Source organism: Fukomys damarensis, unplaced genomic scaffold, assembly GCF_012274545.1.
Source record: "Fukomys damarensis isolate Sample0158 unplaced genomic scaffold, DMR_v1.0_HiC HiC_scaffold_28, whole genome shotgun sequence".
NCBI lineage: Eukaryota > Metazoa > Chordata > Mammalia > Rodentia > Bathyergidae > Fukomys > Fukomys damarensis.
In genome coordinates this window covers 38,021,792-38,042,480 of record NW_022900940.1, presented here as the reverse complement: position 1 = coordinate 38,042,480, position 20,689 = coordinate 38,021,792, and the positions used below count along the sequence as shown (strand labels likewise).

General features: G+C 36.9%; 1 protein-coding gene across 7 annotated transcripts in view; it reads left to right on the top strand.

Moving 5' to 3' along the window:
- Ccdc66 (coiled-coil domain containing 66) overlaps positions 1-20,689 on the top strand; it is a 36,856-nt gene that overhangs the window by 10,561 nt on the left and 5,606 nt on the right. For 5 of the 7 annotated variants that reach the window (XM_010612704.3, XM_010612708.3, XM_010612702.3 and 2 more), the window contains 10 exons: positions 2,139-2,304; positions 2,483-2,586; positions 4,383-4,498; positions 5,432-5,530; positions 7,155-7,205; positions 14,025-14,281; positions 14,458-14,542; positions 16,210-16,371; positions 17,916-18,060; positions 18,609-18,749. In XM_010612704.3, the coding sequence (XP_010611006.1) occupies positions 2,139-2,304; positions 2,483-2,586; positions 4,383-4,498; positions 5,432-5,530; positions 7,155-7,205; positions 14,025-14,281; positions 14,458-14,542; positions 16,210-16,371; positions 17,916-18,060; positions 18,609-18,749 (1,326 nt within the window). The remainder of the gene's footprint in view (positions 1-2,138; positions 2,305-2,482; positions 2,587-4,382; positions 4,499-5,431; positions 5,531-7,154; positions 7,206-14,024; positions 14,282-14,457; positions 14,543-16,209; positions 16,372-17,915; positions 18,061-18,608; positions 18,750-20,689) is intronic. The other 2 variants (XM_010612707.3, XM_010612703.3) reach the window with 2 other exon arrangements.

The following is a 20,689-nucleotide window of genomic DNA, read 5'->3' as shown; positions in this document are numbered from 1 at the left end:
GAGTGCTGGGATTACAGGAGTGTGCCACCATGCCCGGCCAAATCTAATTCTCTTAAATTTTAATGTGGCAATCTTTTAAAATAATTACTATTTTAGAAGACTTTTTCTGTAATATCCCAAATTACTTTTATAGTTGTAATATGCTGTATTTTAAGGTTCGTGCCCAAAATACTATTTTTATGCATTGTAGACCTAAGAAATTTGGTTTCTGTGCCTTTCAGCAGATAAGTTAGTACGGAAAACTCTTGTGCTTATTTTAGAATTTAAGAGGCTTTATTTATACGTAAAATAACCATAGAAAAGTGTTTTTTAAAATCCCTCTAGGTATTTCTAGTGAAAATTAAGGGACTCAATATGAGGACTGAATGTGAGTTGCTGAAAAACATTGCTTTCCTGACCCCCGTATTTGCTCTTCCTATCCCTCAATTCATGCTGAGGATTGGTGGTGGTGGTGGCTTTTTTTCCAATTTTTATTTCTCATTAGTACGTGCTTGTGGTTCATGATTACATTCCTCATGGGGTACATTTTAGGTCTTTATCCATCCCTTCTTCTGCTCCTCCATCTTTTTTTTTTTTTTTGCACCAGGGATAGAACTCAGGACTGTGCACTTGTGAGGCGGGTGGAACCACTGAGCTAAATTCCCGGCCCTCCTCCCTCCATCTCTTGATCCTCTCCCCATTTGCAAAAGATCTACCTCCCTATTTCCTGTTATCTATTATTTTGCTCTTTATATTTTAGGTTTCTCATATAAAGAGAAACCATGTGATGTTTTATAAACTTGTCTGATTTATTTTACTTAACATTATGGTCTCACTGTGCATCTATTTTCCTACAAATGATTCCTTTATTCTTTTTGGCAGAGTAGTATCTGTTGTTATATAAAAAACACATTTTCTTTATCCATTCATGTTTTGATTGGCATACAGGCTGCTTCCAAGATTTAGCTAGTAAGAATTGTGCTGCTGTAAATATCTTTAACTCTTTTTGGGAAGATACCTAGAAATATTGTTCTTTAACCTATGTAAGACACAGACTTATTCACAGAAGCAGTAATAGAGTGTTAAATGTTTTGTTTCACAAAGTAGGACACTGTATTATGTTTTAAAAGCTAATTCAGCCTCGAGCCATAAAGCTGAATATGAAGGCAGTAGAAATGTCATTAAAGTTTTATTAGGAAACATTGAAATAAAAGTAAAATTAACATTTCCTGTGGAGAGGCTGCAGAGCTGGTTTGAGGGCCAGGTAATTCCTATACACTTCCACAATTTTCACAGTAAAAATCCTTTACCCTCTCATAGTCTAGATTATTCTTTGTAAATGAGGGAGCTTGTTTGTCCTTCAGGCTAGAAATGCTAATTTAGAGAACAATTTATTGGGCGTAATGATAGATGATATCAACAAAGTTAAACACATTTTGAAGTTGAGCCTAAAGGTGCACACCTGTAATCCCAGCTACGCGAGGTGATGGGAGGCCAGTGTGGGCAAATAAGCATCTCAAAGTAAAGTGAAAAGATAAATTAATTAAAAAAGGATGGGGATGGAGCCGTAGCTTAGTGGTGGAGAGCTGGCAGCAGCCCTAGGTTCAGTCTGCAGTATTGCCAAAAATAAGTAGAAAACTATATGCTTTACCTAATCATGTACTGACTCGCGTATTAGGTGTGATATGATGCAGGAGCACTTAGGAGAATTTTTGATCCAGCTTACGAGCTCTTAGTAAAATCACTTGGTTTAGCAGCTGGGGCAGAGACAATAGTTTATGGAAAAAAAGGGTTTGCCACTGATTTCACAGCTAGATGAGAAAAATAAGGTCAAAGTAATAAGCTATTTGCATTTCTGTTTAGGTTGTGATTTGTATTATAATTTATATAAGTAAAACTATTATAAGAATAAATGGTTTATTTTTCCATTGTTGCTTTTTTCTTATTTGATATAAGAAATTCAATGGCTATGGCTATGAACAAGCCATTTAATCTTTGGGCCTCAGTTTTCTTTTTTCTTTTTGACAGCTGCTTCACAGATTGTTGTGATAATTAAATCAGGAAATGTATAAAACTATTTAAATTGTATAGCAGTGTGCCAAGAAAGGCACTGCAATAGATGCAATTTACTATTTTAAAACATGCATTTTACTTCTTAGGTCCAGATAGGCTGCATTTAAACAGTATTCCTGGTCAGCCCAAGAAAGAGAACATTATAGGATTACTCCAGAAAACTGATGCTGTTTCATGTGACCCAAATGAAAATAAACCTGTCGTTAATAAAATCCAGGAGGCATCGAAACAGTCTCAGGAGAAAATCATCACGTATGTAACTCTTATCTCCTGGTTATGGGGTCATGTTGGGGTATGGTTTTGCTTTTTCTTGCATGTGAAATATTTGCTCTAAAGACTCAGAGCTGTTTAAAAGCTTGTTAATACTTTGTAGTTAGTCATACAGAAACGTATGATAAAATTTGTTATTTCTTTTTGTGTTTTACTTCAGAGAGAATGAATGGAAACCAGCTGACATTTTCAGTACTCTTGGTGAAAGGGAACGTGATAGAAGTTTATTGGAAGCAAAAAAAGCCCAGTGGAAGAAAGATCTAGGTATGTAATTTTTGTACCTTTTATTGTTTTGTTTAAAGGTTATATAGTGAGAAGGAAATAAAATCTTTTACTGTATTATCAAATGGCTTTTATTACATTTGACTAGAATACTTCTCTGTAAACGCATAAGCTCTATGGTTTCACTTTGCTTTTAGTTGTGTCTTGTTTGGTACTGTGTGGTATGTCCTCAAAGCATTAATGTTACTGGTGTGCTCTTCTGGAGCCACTGTAACACAAGCAAAGTTTCTTAAACTTTCAACGTTTATGCTTTCTGTTACAGAAATCCTATAGATTTATGGATAGTTTTATTTAAAAATAACTGACTTAATAACTGAAACAAGCTTATTGCTGTCCGCCTGTGTCTTAATTTTCTCTTTGCTTAGACAAAATACTTGACACGCAAAGTTAAAGGAGAAGAGGTTTATTGTAGTTTACAGTTTGTAGAGATTTCAGTTCATGGTTGGCTACCTCCAAGGCAGGGTGGCACAGCAGAGGGGCATCACAGAGGAGAAACAGTTCATGGCTGGCAGAAGGCAGCAAAGTAGTGAAGCAGCAGCAGCAGGCCTGCCTTCTCCCTGTCCTTTTATATCCACCTAGGCCATCAGCCCTTTGGGTGGTGCCAGCACACTCAGAGTGGGCCTTCCTGTTATCCACACACAACTATGCCAAACCGATCAGTGAACTAAAGTCATAATCAGCCTCGATCCTGGCATCCCATACTTAATCCTGGTATCACACACTAGATCCAGGCACCGTTGGAAAGCCCCTGCTATAACAACATTAGGCTTTGGGGGGACATCTACACGTAAGTCATAACAGCTTGAGACTCTAATAACAGAAAAATGTATACGTTGTATTAGAATCATGAAACTTTGTTAATAACTAAGAACACCCATTGTTTGTTAGACTAGACTTAAGGTCTGGATATCACAATTTGGAAAACATGGCTTAGCATTTATACCTCTTGAGAATAGATATACTAAAAAGCATGAGACAGCCTTAGCCTCCTTGCAACTGGAAAGTTACTAACTCTGATGGGAGAGAGGATGGTTTAGAAAAACAAATGAGCAACAGAAGGAAGGAATGAATTGATATTAGAAGTCAGGATAATAGAGGGAGGAAGAAATTAAATTTGTGGTAGTATTAGAAGGGCATCTCTTTAAGTCACATTTTCATTGTCTTGGAATTTAAATGTATATACATCTTTGAATTTTGTATTTAAGGAACTGTTGATGATTTGAGACTTACTTTTCATTCTATCTGTTAGATGTAAGTTTTTTTTCAAAAATTATGAAAATAATGACCAACATATTTACTTTGTGGGAGACCAATAGGCACAATTGTTCTTGTTTTGCAGAAAAAACTAAGGTTCAGACAGGTTAACAAGCAGTTTTCCCACAGTCACATAGTTTGGAAGCGTTTGAACCTGAAATCAACCCTAGTGTTCTCTGCCTTCAGAGATCTACGTTTTTAATTGTTTTAGTGATAACTGATGAGTGAATAGGAAAATAGAGTATCACCATAATTAATATAAACTTAAGTTATTCTGAAAAATTATTCCATACTGATAACCGTGTTAAAGTTCTTATGTCCATTTGTGCTGTATTTAAATTTGGTTTTTATTGTTTTATTTCATATCCCAAATTCTTCTCTACTTTCTGAGTTAAAATCCCTAAAAAAAACAATTTTTATTAAATCTATGTTGAAATCTGCACTCTTTAAGAAGGTCACGATTTGTTTACGTGATTCTTTTCTTACAGTTTTGTACATTTTTTAAAAAAGGACATTATTTACAGATGAACAGGTTGCTTTAAAGAAGAAAGAAAAAGAAGCTTCAGAAAAACAGAATAATTCTTGGAAAAAATCTGAAAATGACAAAATGACATGGGAAAAACTTCTTGACTACTTTAGGGTAAGTGTATTGAAGTCAAGTGTTTTGTCTGATGTCTTAACCTGTCTTAACAAAAGACATGTTATTTACAGTTTTTAAAATGCTAGACAGTGATGACAAACCTTTTAAAGCTTTCGATGGTAAGAGCAGCCCACTGTGACGTGTGCCATAGTTTGCCACCGCTGTGCTAGAATAGCCACAGTACAAAGCTCATTTTAAAAGCTCAATTACTAAAACAAAACAGAAATCCCTACAGCTTGGCATGGTAGCACAGGACTGTGATCCCAGTGGTCTAGGAGGCTGAGTGAAGCGGGAGGACTGCAAGTTCAAGCCCAGCCACAGCTACTTAAGTGAGACCCTGTTTCAAAAAAAAAAAGAGTGAGAAAATATTTAAAAAGGCATTCTGTATGACACTAATTAAAATAAAAAAGATAAAAAAATTTAAAAAGGGCTGAAGATGTAGTTCGGTATGAAGACCCTGGTTTGATCCTCAGTATTGCAGAAAACAAAACTGTTCATACAGTGTTTTAATAATAGTATTTTATATTTAATTATGATCTGAACTAATGTCTATTTGCATTCTATAACTTGTTTTCCCATGTTAGTAGGTAAGTGTAGAGGCCCCTAGCATGTTCTTTAGGGTCTTATATAGGAGAGTTGCAGTTTTTAAAATGGCATAAAACTCTGCCGCTAACCATGTGATACCATTGACACAGTGAAGCTGATACATACATGCTCGTGGTTGCTATATCAACTATCTTTTCGGTAGTGCTTTGGTGATGTTTAGTTTTGGTTTTTTGTTTTGTTTCGTTCCGGGGATCGAACTTGGAACCTTATGCTTGCGAGGCATCTGCGGAACCACTGAGCTAAATCACCGGCCCTTGTGATGTTTAAGTTTTGTATCTTTAATTTTAGGTAGAGAAAAGGCACCCTTGTTTTTTATTTTTTTTTTAGACTTCTGCCGGTTCTTCAGATGTGTCACAGTCTCCTTGTCAGGTTATGGTGGCCCAGGCTGATGGGCCTTCGTTACATAAAGCTAGTGAGTTTTTAGAGGTAAGTTCTAACTGTCATTACTTTGAATATTTAAACCTTCTAGTAGTTGATTTCTCTATGACCTGTTTTCCTTAAAGTAGTGATTCTACTTTCTCTTAACTTTTAATTACAAAGTATCTTTTACTGATTGTATTATGTAGCTCCTTAAATTTGAAAAAGTTATTAACACTTGTTTTTTACATGTACATGCCCTCCTGGCCTTGTGAATATTTATATGTTAACAAGTATATTTTGAAAATAATGCAGTAATCTAATGAGGTGATGCTGATGTTGGAAATTTAACACCGTGGCCTAATTGGGTCCTCCAAAATGTCTTATAAACAAATACCCCAAATCAAATCTGAAACACTTCTGGTCCCCAAGCATTTCAGATAGAGATATTCAACCAGTACAATGCATTACAAGTGGTAGTGCAGGTCTGTAATCCCAGCATCATAAGGAGGCTAAAGCAGGAGGATCACAAGTTTGAACCCAGGGGAAGCATGATCCTCTCTCAAAATAAAAATGGCTGGGATTTAGTCAGTGTGAAGGTCCTAGGTTCAGTTCCCAGTACTGCAAACCAAACCAAACCATAAAGTTTGCTCTCCCCACCTACCCTTTTGCCTTTTCCTGCTTGGTATTTTTCACTCTAAAATTGGCTAGTAAAAGTAGCTAGGGTATGAGTTCCAATTTCTTTGAATATGCTGATAACTGTATATACATGAGAAAATCAAAGTAGCATTTGCTTACATTGCAAGTGAACATAAACACTGTATTTTACCTTTTATCATAATCTTAATAGAATTATGAAATTGACCATCAGTTTTTAAATCTTTGAAAACATTATTGGCAGGCTTATAATACACATGTCTTAAGAATCTACGTGTTTGCTCCAAATTTACCCTTCTATAAGTTGTGATGCTGCTGTGGAGAGGGGATGTAGGATATTACATGTTGCCCAGGCTAGTCTGGAACTTGTGGGTTCCAATGAGATCACCTGGGTCTCCTGAGTAGTGTGTGGATTTTTAACCACTTCTCTGATTATCCATGTGGCGTCTTTTTAGTGTCCTTCAATAGTATTAGAAGTTACCATTCCCTAATAAGCTTCACCTTTTTTCTGTATCCTGTCTCTGGCATGTTGCCACTTCTACAGTACCATATTCTTTTTCATTAATGCTTTTCATCTTTCATTAGCTACTTATTAACTTATTTTTATAGTTTTCATTAAAACAACTCTAGAAGTTTCTTTGCTTGACTAAAAAAATATAGTGTACCATTTTGATACTGCTTTTAGAAAAAGCAGTGAATAAAATTGAACAACAGTTCTTTAATGAAAAGGCCACAGGAAATTAAAACTGAAGGAATTTGTAGTTGAATGGCAGCGGGCAGGTGTGGTGCTGCTGAAATAAATCCCTGGCCCTGAATTTTTTTTTTTTTTTTTTTTTTTTTTTTTGAAATGAAAACTTTTTGGCATTGCAGGGCTCTGTCGCAAATAAATTCTATGTTCATAATGATATCTTCAGATACCAAGATGAAGTCTTTGGCGGCTTTGTTACTGAGCCTCAGGAGGGTAAGTAGTAAAATGCTTTCGCTTACTTGCGGGCGTTTCTTTTTTTTTTTTTTTTTTTTTTAATTTTGGTACCAGGCATCGAACTTGGGGCCTTGTGATTGTGAGACATGCGGCAGCACCACTGAGGTAAATCCCCGGCACCCCTGAATATTTTCTAATTTAAAAAGAGGTCATCCTAAATGAGAAATCTAAGAAATATTCCATTTAAAACGAGAAGTTAGGTAAGATGCCCACATAATTTTACTGTTTGTATTGGTTCTAACCAGTGTAGCAAGACACATTTAAAGCATTAAAATTACAATGTGCTAGAAATATACTAAAATTAGAAAAAAATGAAAGTGTAATTGTCATTTATATAAAACATAAGGAATCTGATAAAATGTTAGAAGTAAAAATGAGCTATGTGCTACATGCTAGGCCATAAAAGTTTCAACAGATTTCACAGGTTCAAATTAAACTGACTTTGTTATTACCAGGGAGTTAAGCTTCATATCAGTAACAGTGATCAGAATATTCCCAAATATATATGAACAGTGTATTTCTGAATAACAGAAAAACATACCGAAAATATTTTATCAAGTGATAATGAAAATATCTGTCAAAATGTGTTTCCTATGCTTAAATTTATATCCTTAAATGGATATCTTAAAAAGTAAGACAGTGATCTAAGTATTCATCTACAGAAGGTAGAGAAATAAAAACGAAAATTAAACCCAGAGGGAAGATCAGAGTGGATATTATTAAAATTGGAAACATGTAGGGTGGTTAAGAATTAAAGCCAGAAGTTCTTTGAAAAGTTACTTAACTTGTAAAACCCTCACGAACCTGGCATATATTTACAGGTATCACTAAAGAGTGTATGGAACCAGGGGTTTATTTAGCTCAGTGGTTACACCGCCGGCTTTGCAAGCACAAGGTCCTGAGTTCAATCTCTACTACCAAAAAAAACAAAAAGTAGTATGAGGATATTAAGAATTGCTGCTGATATTAGAGATATGATGAAAAATGGCTAATTATTGGAAAAACATTAAAACTTGGGGAGAAGTGGTGAGTTAGAATGGTAATGTGTTTGGTAAAGAAATTGAATCCATAAAAAAACGAAAGAACAAACAAACCTGGAAGTAAACCCCAGGCCCAGATCCATGTATTGTTGTATTCTTCCTAACAACTGAGGTAGAAAAGAAAACTTCCCAGGCTGTTTGAGGTTAGTAAGTAAACCTGATATCTAAGCTGACAAAATATTTTTGATATGAAAATCTGACAAGAAATAGAAAAATTATGATCAGAATCAGTTGAGTCTACTTAAGGAATGCAATCTAGGATTAACATACATAGTGATGTTCATATTTATGGAAATAACTTTACTCAAGATGGCTCAGTTGAGATTAATACACACACGTCACTAGCACAGCAATGAAAAATTGACCCATGGAAAAGGAACTGATGGATGACCTAATCAAAAGGTTTTCTCTTTGAATATTACTGTGAAGATTGTAAAGAGAGGGAAAAAGGGATAAAGGACTTATATCACAAATGTGGATTTTAAAACTCAAAAATCAAAAACAAAAAAAAATCCTTAAAAAGCAGTCAACCCAATGTTTAGAATTTGGCAGTGAAACATTTGGAATAGGCATGGCTGAGAAGATGGCTTATTACAAAACATGTAACAAATTGGGATTTTTAACGGTATGTAAGCCTGTAAAGGTCTTCTAGTCCCAGAGGGTTTTAAAATATATTTTATTTATTTGTTTATTATTAATACATGTTTGCAGTGTATGTAGTTTACACCCATCTTGGGGAGTGGTTACATGTACACACTACAGTTTGTTTCTTTTGTTTTTTTAATCCCTTCCCTCTCCCTCCCTCCCCCTCCAATTCCCCATCCTATTTGTCATTCCTAGTGATATTATTAATCTTAGCTCATGTTATAGCATATAATGTTTACATTAAATTCTGGAAGGCTGGGGATTTAGCTCAGTGGTGCTGTCACCTGCCTCACAAGCACAAGGACCTGAGTTCGGTCCGTAGTACCAAATAAATGAACTTCTGGAAATTAATGACAATGACAGTACAACTTGTGGAAATGTCTGGGACACTATGAAAGCAGTTCTAAGAGGAAAATTCACCACAATCAGTGTTTAAATTAGGAGAACAGCTCAAATAGACAACCTTATGAGAAATCCTAAGACATTGGAGAAACAACAATAAACCAGCCCTAGGACAAAATTAAGGGGAGAAATTGTAAAGTGGAAATCACTGAAATTGACACTAAAAAAAGTTTTTAAAATCACTGAATCCAAAAGCTGGTTCTTTCAAAGAATAAATAAAATACATAATCACTTAGCCAAGCTTACCAAGACCAAGCTTACCAAGAGAAAGCAAGAAAAGACATCAATGCGATTAGAAATGAAAAAGGTGAAATTACACAGACACTGTGGAAATCTAGAATAACTACTTTGAAAATTCTAACAGATTAGCAAATTTTGAAGAAATGGACGGATTCCTAGACATATTCAAACCACCAAACTTCCCAAGGAGACATAAATATACTTAAGACTCAATAGTAAGCAACAAAATTGACACAGTAATAAAGATATAAGCCCAGGACCTGATGGGTTCACTGCAGAATTTTACAAAACCTTTAAGGGGGTTACACCACCAGCAGACCTTGTCTCACTTTTCTCATTGCTGAGACAAAATACCTGATGCCCAAGTTACAGTTTGTATAGGTTTCTGTTCATAGTTGGCTGGCTCCAAGGCAGTGGCATGGCAGAGGGCATCGCAGAAGCGAAGTAGCAGCAGCAGACCCGCTCACTCCCTTTTATCCCTTCTAGGCTTCCTGCCCTTTGGGAGGTGCCACCAATCCCGGTGTCACACATCCTAGATCCTGCCACCTCCGAAAAACTCCACCTGTGACCACATAAGGTTTGGGGGAACATTTAGACATAAGACATAACATTGTGCCCCTGGCTCTCCAAAGACTCATCAATATCCCTTTATGCGAAAAGCATTTAGTCTATCTCCAAAAGTTGCCAAAGTCCTAACAGTTTCAGCGTTGCTAATTCTAAAGTCTAAAGGCCCCAAGGCAAATTCTTAGTTGGAAGCCTCTGTAAAAATGAAAAGAAAGTTAAACAATTCCAACACAGATTGGAAAAAGATAAAACATTACCACTCCAAAAGGTACAAAGAGATGGGTAGGAAGCAAGTCCAAAATCCAGCAAAGCAAACATTAAGTCCCATAATTCCATGTCCAGCATCGGATGCAATGTGTGGCAAGATGTGAATTTCAAAGGCCCCGAATGGCTCCACCCCCATGGCTTCTCTCCTGGGCCAGCTTTGCTCACTCGTTGCAGCTTTCCTCAGACAGTCTATGATGCTGGTTACTCCAAACTTTTGGGGTCTCAACTGTAGTTTTGGTTTCACACTCACATCTTCACACACAACCCCTGCCTTCTCAGGGGCACACTGCCTGGCCTCCCAGGCCTTCTGAAATCTGTGTGGAAACCTTCCTGACCCCACAACTCACATATTCTTCATGCACCTAACATCAATTCCAGGGTCTGCCACCAACAGCCAGGCTTCTTTTTCTCTTGAGTGTAAGGGTCAAGTACCTGGATCATTGAGCAGTCTGAACCCAATCCTTAAGAACAAATTCTCTCGACGGCTGCCATTTTAGAACATGGCACTCTGGGGCTCTCTTGCCACAGCAATTACTTCACCTTGCAACAGTGAGACTGCAAAAGCTAGAGACATGCTGTTTTTTGTGATGTCCCCAGGCCATCTTTTCCATTGTCCTGTTCTTTCTTAGCAACCAGGTTCTCTGCTCCTTCTCAACACATCATCTGGCCAAAGGCCCTGAACAGTAGCCATGCCACCACCTCAACATGAGACTGCCTTGAAATTTACTCTGCAAGATTCATTAGTCCACCACCCACCGTCTCCAGCAGTCTCTGCACATGTGCAAAATGCAGACAAATTTTCTGCCAAAGCCTAACACACGTGATCTGGAGTCCAACAGCCAATGCAGTCCTTCCCAGCAGAAACCTCCTGAACTTGGTCATTACTGGCAGCATTTCCATCAGCATTCTGGTCTTGAGTTCTGATCAGTATCTCTCATCAAGTTCAGCTTACGCCATTCCAGGGCTGCTGCTTTACCTGTCATCTCCAGAACCTTCCACACTCTTTCCACAAATCAATTCCTAAGGCTCCCGAACTACACAGATACAGCCAGTGTAACAACCCCACTCTTGGTACCAAAATCTGTATCAGTCAGTGCTCATAGAGCAAAAGATTTAATGGAAGATATACAAATATAGAAGAACTTAAAAGATTGGCTTGTAATGGCTGCCCACAGAGCTGTGGAAGGGTGCAAAAGGTCTTTCTGTGTGATAGAGATATGAAGGATCCATTCAAAGACCTGGAGCTCACTAGTGTCCAGTGCGAGTGTGTATCAGGAGGCTAAATGGTCTGTGCTAGAGGCTGAAGAGTGTCCACTGGAAGCTAGGAGACAACATCCAAGATAAGGCAAAGACAGGTTCCTCAAAAAAAAAAAAGAGCATGTAATCCCAGCACTCGGGAGGCTGAGGCAGGAAGATCACTGTGAGTTCGAGACCAGCCTGGGCTACACAGTGAGTTCCAGGTCAGTCTCAACTACATGTGAGACCTCAAAAAAAAAAGCAAGCCTGCCTTTTTTGTTTCCCTTTTATACCATTCTGGTGGCAATCCTCGTTAGGGTGGGTCTTCCACACGCAGAATTATGCTCAGCCAATTCCGTTGGGTGTTTCTTACTCAAGTTGACCCAGTCAGTTAACTGTCACACTCCTCAAGTTCTTCAAAGAAACAAAGAGATGGGATGCTCCCAAACTCATTTGTGGAAGCTAGTATCATCCTGATCCCTAAACTAGAGACCCAACTAAAAAAAAAAAAGAAAACTATAGGCCAGTCTCCTTAATGAACATAGATGCAAAAATCCTCCCTAAGATGTTAGCAAATAGAATGCAGCACATTATCAAAAAGGTCATACATCTTGGTCAACTAGGTTTCATCCCAGAGATGCAAGGATAGGTGGTTCATCATAAGTCCATAAATGTAATGCATCATATAAGCAGAGACTAGATCAAAAATCATATTACCATATTAGTAGATGCAGAAAAGGCTTTTGATAAAATCCAACACCCCTTTATGATAAAAACTGTGAAGAAAACAGGTATAGAAAGGCCGGACCTGAATATGATAAAAGCTTTATGTGACAATTTTTGTGCTAAATGGGAAAACACTAAAAGCATTCCCCCTAAAACCAGGAATAAGACAAGGATGTCCACTATCACCTCTTCTGTTCAATATAGTACTTAAAACAGAGCAATTAGGAGAAAGAAAAGAAATACAAGGAAGGAAGAAGTCAGATTTGTTGATGACATAACTCTGCATAGAAGATCCAAAGAACCCCACGAAAAACTCTTAGAATTAATAATGAATTTCAGCAGTGTAGCAGGATATAAGATTAACACACAAAAATCATTAGCATTTATGTACACCAGCAACAAACGGGATGAGAATGAAATTATGAAAATGATACCATTCACAGTAGTTTCAAGACAAATGAAAAACCTAGGAATTAACCTAATCACAGAAGCAAAAGACCTATACAAAGAAAACTACAGTACTCTGAAAAAAGGAGATTGAAGAGAACATCAGAACACGGGAAGATGTTCCCTGCTCCTGGATAGGCAGAATATTGTCAAAATGGCCATACTTCTAGCCGGGCGTGGTGGTGCACACCTGTAATCCCAGCACTTGGGAGGCTGAAGCAGGAGGATCGCTGTGAGTTTGAGACCTGCTTGGACTACACAGTGAGTTCAGGTCAGTCTCAACTACATTAGTGAGAACCTGTCTCAAACAAACAAAAAATGGCTGTACTCCTAAATTACTCCTAAAGTAATTTTTAAAGGTGATTTCCATTCTTGTTTTGCTGTTCATTTTGCAAGATCCTTTTCTATGCCCTGGACCCTCATGACCCAGGCCTTTTCTGCTGCCAGGTTGTCAAAGTGGGAAGGTGTATGGTGTCTTGAGTGAGGAAGCTTTTGCTGTCTTTTCAAAGTTGCCACTGACTATTAACTTCCAAACCTTCATTTTTACAGATTTCAAATGGAAAGAAAATTAAATACTTCTTTTCCTTATATTTGGATGTCATATTCCTCTACTGAGTTATGTTTAAAATATGGCTCTTAGAATCAGAATGTATCTTAATAGTAAAGTAAAATGCTTTGAAGTTTTTCTAGAAATAAATGCCTTACTAGGATAAATCAATTTAAATGACTGGCAAATTTTCCGGTAATAAAGTAGCTAGAAAAAGAGAATTGAACTTCAGTTGGTGTGATAGTTGTTTAGGAAGCAGTCTTGCTGGAGTTGAGTGAACAAATAGAAGATGACAGCAGAGGAAGAGAGGAAAGATTTATATATTCAAAGGTAACAGAGGGCTGGGGATTTAGCACAGTGGTTCCAGCACCTGCCACACAAGCACAAGGTCCCGAGTTCGATTCCCCAGTACCCCCACCCACCCAAAAAAACAAACAAACAAAAAAACCCACAGGTTTTGTGGTTATAAAGGAAAAATTAATTTCAGTCTTTGAGCATACAAGCTTACAGATATTCTGAAATGACTAGATCAGAGTATTTAAATTCTACATTTGCCACTGACCTGTTTTCATCGAATTATTTAGTGTGATTTTATGTATTTCTTATAATTTTTAAAGAAATTTCTTGACTCTTTGAATTTCTTACATTTTCTAAGGTAGTTGTCCAAATATACAAGGAAATGAATACAATAGTTTTAATTTTTATGATTCTTATTCTGCTTAGTGGTGACATTTAAAAATCATGTTTGTCATCTAGGATTCTACATGAATAATTGGAAAATTTCTTAGCAATTCTGTCTGGCACAATTAGGGTGAAGAACATGACAGATGGGCAGTGCATTTTGATTCATTAAAGAGCCACCCGGGTTCTCAGTCTCAGCTGTCCTGTCAGTCTCACCCAACGCACAAACAACCTGAATACTTCAGTGTCTCTCCTGATACTCGGGAGCTGGTTGATGTTGGCAGTGTTTCTACACCTACAACTGGAAGCCAGCGTGAACCATCAGAGGCGGAGCAGGTAGCAAAGCCTGTTAGGGACGTAGCTGTGGCAAACGGTCAGAAAACAAAGTAAGTTCATTCTTCAGCTATTTATTGATTTTCAACACACTGCGTGTGTTTTAATAGGTCTGTTAATATGTCTAATTGGCTACAGGTTTGGTATTTTTCTTTGAAATAGAAATGATTAGTAGATGTTTCTACAGGAAGCTTTTTTGGAGTTCTAAATATTTAATATATCTTGTCAGCTTTCTCCGTTCTATGACTGCTCTGTTGGACCCAGCACAGATTGAAGAACGGGACAGACGGCGACAAAAACAGTTAGAACACCAGGTATTACACAGTATAACATTGATCTTTGCCTTAGTAAGTAATACTCATGGCCAACACATACCTAAGCAGACGAAAATTAAAATACTGATATAATTTTATTGTAGAGGCCCTGTTCCATCCTATAAGAATCCAATCCCTGTCCCAACTGACATATTACAATTAAGTTTATGCAAAGAACCAGATATATATTAGAGCTGCCCACCTTGCAGTAAGTCTCCATATATAAGCTATAAATCAGGCATGGTGGTACATGTCTGTAATACAAGCACTCAAGCAAGAGGATTATAAAGTCAAGCCCAGCCTGGGCAAATTAATGACTTGACTTAGCAGGACCATGTCTCAAAATAAAAATTTTTTAAAAGATTTTTAAAAGGGTGTGTGGCGGGGGGAAGAGGTATACAGATACTCCTCAGTGACCTACTTAGTTGACAACCTACCTAGTTAATGACTTTTCAGACTTAAAACCGAGCTATACTGTTTGGACTTAACACCACCCACCCCACTGTTGGTACAGTACACCTTGTTTTATAGTATTGTAATTTTTACTGATTGTATAGTACTATAGTTTTGTATTTTTACACATTACAATTCTACATGTAAGAGTTATGCCCCCCCCAAAAGTAAAGTAATGAAGTTGAAGCTTCTGTTGACCATTGCTTTGTTATGAATACAATTCCTCATTTAGCAACCAATTAATTTTAATGACCTAGTCACAGGAAATGGATTTGGTCATTAAATGAGGACTGTTTTAGAATCTGTACTGTTTTTTATTGTATTAGCATATTTTTTGTTTTGTTTTTTGAGACAGGGTCTCAGTATTTGTTCACGCTGATCTTGAACTCACTATGTAGCCCACTCTGGCCTTGAACTCAGAATTTATTCTGCCTAAGCCTTCCAAGTGATGGAATTACAGGCATGTGCCACCATGCCCAGCTAATGTTAGGTATTTTTTCATCATTTTCTTTCCTCAGTGTTCTGTTCAGGTTAATGATTAATTGAAAGGGATTAGAAGCAGAATTATGATTAAGAAATCCAGAAAGTAATATAAACACCTAAGATTGAAACTCTCCCAATTTTAGTCTAATACTAAAGACACTTAAATATCTAAATTACTTTTTGTTGCCTTTTTTTTTTGTTCTCTTCAGGCCAACGCTCTCCCAACTATTTGGCCTTGTTTTTCTTCTTAAATCAAAATTTTCTTTCGTTTCTTGAGATGGAGAGGACTTGCTATGTTGCGCAGGTGATGTCTTCTAGATTCCGGGCTCAAGTGAGCCTCCCACTTCAACTTCCAAGGTAGTTGGGACAATAGGCATGTGCCAACCTGAATAATTCTGTAACTGTAGCTTTTAATACATGAGCAATTCGGCATAACTTGCACTTTTATTTCATTTGTTGAACAGTTCATCATAGACCATTTGTCATTTACCAGACATTATGCTAATTAGAATATTTGTCAGTTTTCCTATCCTAGTAGCCTTCCTGGGATTGAAGCAAAAAAAGCATGTAGAACTTGAAGAAGGGAAGAAATACATTACAAAATTTGATTATTTTAAACTTTAGTCATACGTAGTATTTCCTCTATACAGTACTGGTAAAACTTTATTCTGAGTCACCAAAACAAATGTTTCATAGATTTTTGTGGCAGTGATTTATGTGATTATGTCTAGAAAGCAATCACTGCTCAGGTAGAAGAGAAACGCAGGAGGAAACAATTGGAGGAAGAGAAAAGAAAGAAGGAAGAACAAGAGGAGGAACATCGCTTGGCAAGAGAACAAGAAGAGATGCAGAAACAGTATGAAGAAGACATACTAAAGCAAAAACAAAAGGAAGTAGGTCTTTATATTTTAACTGTTAACATTTCAGAATAAAAATGCACTTTGGAGAGCAATTAGAAGTTCAACATTTTTATGCAGTTTGAAATTTGGAAGCTATGTGTGGAGGCATTAAAGCTGGGTCTGAAGGAGCTTGAGAAAATTTTATTATTTCCCATGATACAGTTCTCAAATGCTGTATTGCTTTGGCTTTTTCTTTCTGGTAAGTGGGAGGTCAAGGTCATTTATAGCAGCAATTAAAAGTTACCTCATGCTTTTGATATCCTAGATGCTAGATTTATGCTTTATTTCTGAGCGTGATTATTATAGCTTAAGAGAAGTGATTGGCCTTTCTATCTATATCCGCCTATAAAATCCTTTTGTTTCTGACTGAAGTGGAAATTGAACCCAAGACCTTCACATTGAGCTACATCCCTAGCCTTTTTTATTTTGGGATAGGGTATTGCTAAGTCGGGCTTGAACTTGTGATCCTGCTCCCTCAGCCTGTCAGAATGCTAGGATTATAAGTGTGTTCCACCACGTCCAGCCCTGAAACATATTTTTGCAGAGTGACTGGAATTGGTAATACAGTTCATGGCTGTGTTAGTGATTTCCCCTGTGCTAAGTAACAGCCTTTTTAATTGGAATATATATCTGGTTGGCCAAGAGAACCCCTTTACTTAGTGATTCAGAAAGGGTAGATTTGGGTGGTATAAATGCCATGTTTGAGCTAGCCTGATAAAGAGCACTGACATTCAATCGCCAGCAATTTAAAGGTTTAAAAGAGTAGAACACGGGTGTGGAGGCACATGCCTATAGTGCCAGCAGTCTGTGGGTGAAGCAGGAGGATCACAAAGTTTGAGTTTAGGCAGGGTGATTTAGCAAGAAATTCTCTCAACTAAAAAAATAAGATGTAGCTCAGCATGAAGGCCCTAGGTTCAGTATCCTGTACCACAGAAACAAAAACAAACAACCCAGAAAAACCCAAAATACACTTTTTGCCTTTTCCTACTTTGTACCCTGCACTCCAAAATTGACTGGCAAAAGTGGATAGGGTCCAGGTTCCAGTTTATTGGAATATATATATATATCCCAATATCTACATCTAGGAGAAAACCAAAGTATCATTTGCTTACATTGTAAGTGACCATAAACACTTGTGTTTTGCCTTTTATCATTTACTTGTAATCTTAATAGAATTATGAGACTGGCCATCACTTTTTGAAACTTTCAAAAAATTATGGGTAACTTTTAAATTGATAAAAATAGTTCTTATATTTGTGATTATTAAAATGTAAGTTTCAGCCAGGAATGATGGCACACACCTGTAATCCCAGGTACTGGGGAGGCCAAGGGTCATAAGTTAAAGCCCACCCTGGCAACACAAGACCCTGTCTCAAAAAATAAAGGTAAGCTCCAGAAGGGACCCATTAACTCTTAAAACTTCAATTTAGACAGTACCTGACATACTGGAAAAGGTTAGAACATACTACTGAGACTAGTCAATCCTGTAAGAGGTTTGATAGTTGTTTTAATAACTTGGTACATGTCAATACTGATAGGAAATCATGACTCTCAAGACACATGAGCTATTCCAGACAATGAAGAGAGCACAGGAGCTGGCTCAGAGACTGAAACAAGAACAAAGAATCCAAGAATTGGCTCAAAAGGGACATGACACCTCCCGATTGGTTAAAAATCTTGGTGGTAAGTAATTAACCAGAATTTTATTTGTGATACTTTTTGAAGATGATTTTAAATATTTACCTATTTTTATTACGAATAAGGCACCTGAATGCATTTGGTAAGTAAATTTTTTTAAAAGTATTTCAGATCTTAAACGAATCTAACTTTTAAAACAAGTAGAAATTGCCTTAAAAGTAGAATGTTGTTATATTTTTCACAGTACAGTTATTGTGTGACACAGGTAAAAGGTGCTTTGTTCTCACTTGACTAATTACTAAGTTATCTCCCTAAATTTAGTGAATAAGAATACAAGTAACTTTTTGCAGGAAAATTTATGCGCTAATCTTTCTAAATGTTTGTTGTAGTAGTGTTCAAGCTGATTAAATTGAGTTGGGTTTACTTACTACTATACAGAATTTTTTTTAAAATTTTTTTTGCAGTGCTGAGAACTGAACCTAGGTCTATCATGTGTGCTAGACAGTTAGCCGTATCCCCAGCTCCCTATACCTAATTTCTTTTACTGATAATCCTGAAGTGCTGTTTTGAGATAATGTATTTCTCCTTGCCAGTTGATAAGGTACATGTGGAATATAATGCTTCTACTAACATTTCGAATTCAAGATATGACTCTGATGAAGCTGGTGGTAAAACAAACACATTTATCAGTTCTACTACGACTTCTCCCAAAAAGGATACTGGTGTGCAAACAGGTATTCATGTAGTAATTCTGATTAATTTTAAATTTTGAAATTAAAGTAAAAAAGCAACTAGCATGATGGTCCACTTAAAATCTGAAAGTTAAATTTGAAGTTTTTAAGAAAGTAAAGGCATCTGTTTTTGATTTTTCTTAAGTTTTGAGATACAAATCACCATGAAATTTACACTTTTAAAGGGTAAAATTCAGTTTAGGATTATTTATACTTGTGCAGCTATAACCACAATCAGTTCTAGAACCTTTCATCACTCAGAAGAAACTTAGTAACCCATTAGCCATTTTCTATTTCCTCTTCTCTAGTTCTTATTCTGTCTTGGAATAGTTGCCTATTCTGGATATTTTGTGTAAATGAAACACTGCCATATGTGACCTTTTTTTATGTCTGGCTTCTCTGACTTCAGCCATGCTGTCCTTCATGTAGTATAAATTCTCTTTATCAATATTTTGATTCCTTTTTGTTGTTGAATAATTTATCCCACATTTTGTTAGTTCATGAGTTCATGGAATTAATACTCATAGATAGTTGCAGTTCTCTTGGGATAGAGAATTGGTGAGTAGGTACTCTTTGCAGCATTTTGAGGAACTACCAAACTATCTGCCAAAACAACTGTACAATTTTACATTCCCACAAACACTGTATAAGGTTGTTGATTTCTCCACTTCCTTGCCAACAGATGTTTTAAATGGTATCTTAATGTGGTGTTGATTGGCATTTTCCCAGTGACTGGCAATATTGAGCATTTTATATATGCAAATGCTTTTCATAAAGTAACAAGGTAGTATCTATGTTGGGTAATAGGTCCCTTCAGCCCTTCCTGTTTTTAGAAATTTTTCATGGCAGAGGAGTAGAATCTGGCTACATCATTGCCCAGGATGGTCTTAAACTTTTGGGATCATTTGATCCTGCCTCGACCTTCTGAAAAGCCGGGACGACTACTGGCATACATACACTACACACTACTGCACTTAAGCTTTTCTTTAACTTCGTTACCACTTGACCTTGTCAAAACTAGTGGATCAAAAAACTACTGGCTCCTGGGGATATGATAGTAAGTTAGAAACAAAGACCAATTTCATTGGCCATAAATTAGGAAATAATATTGTTTAAACCACTCTAGTTCAGTAGTCTCAAACTCAAAATGTCTTAAGAAAATCCTAACATTACACTAGTTTCTGCCAGTTAGTTTTGGGCTTTATGTTATGTTTTTTTTTGTTGTTTGTTTTTGAGACAGGGTCTCACTATGTAGTTGAGACTGACCTGGAACTCACTATGTAGCCCAGGCTGGTCTCGATCTCACAGCGATCCTCCTGCATCAGCCTCCCGAGTGCTGGGATTACAGGCATGTGCCACCACGCCCAGCTTGGGCTTTATGTTAAATAAAACACCAGATTACCCACATTATGTGAAGTGCATGGTGATGGTCCATGTATGGCATTGTGGATTTGCTCAGTGCTACTGAAATACATGCTTCGAAATGATTAAAATGGAAGTTTTGCAGAAATTGCAACCTTTGTATACTACTACTGGTTGAAATGTAAAATGGTACAGCTGCTATAGAAAACAGTGTATGGCCTTTATTCAAAAAATTTTAAATGGAATTACTATCATCATCTAGCAATTTCACTTCCGGTATATACCCTGGAGAACTAAAAGTAAGGTCTCAAAGATCTACTTGGACACCTGTTATAGCAGCAACATTTACAGAAACTCAAAGGTGGAAGGAAGCAACCTGTCTGTACAAATGAATGAAAAAGTTGCGGTATTTACTATACAATGAAGTATCATTCAGCATTACAAAGTTCTCTTACATTCTACAACATGGATGAACTTTGAGTACTCTATGCTAAGCGAGTAAGAAAGTCACAAAGCAAACAGAACCCTAATTATCTGAGGTTTCTACAGTTATTCAATTTATAAAAACAAAATAAAATGGT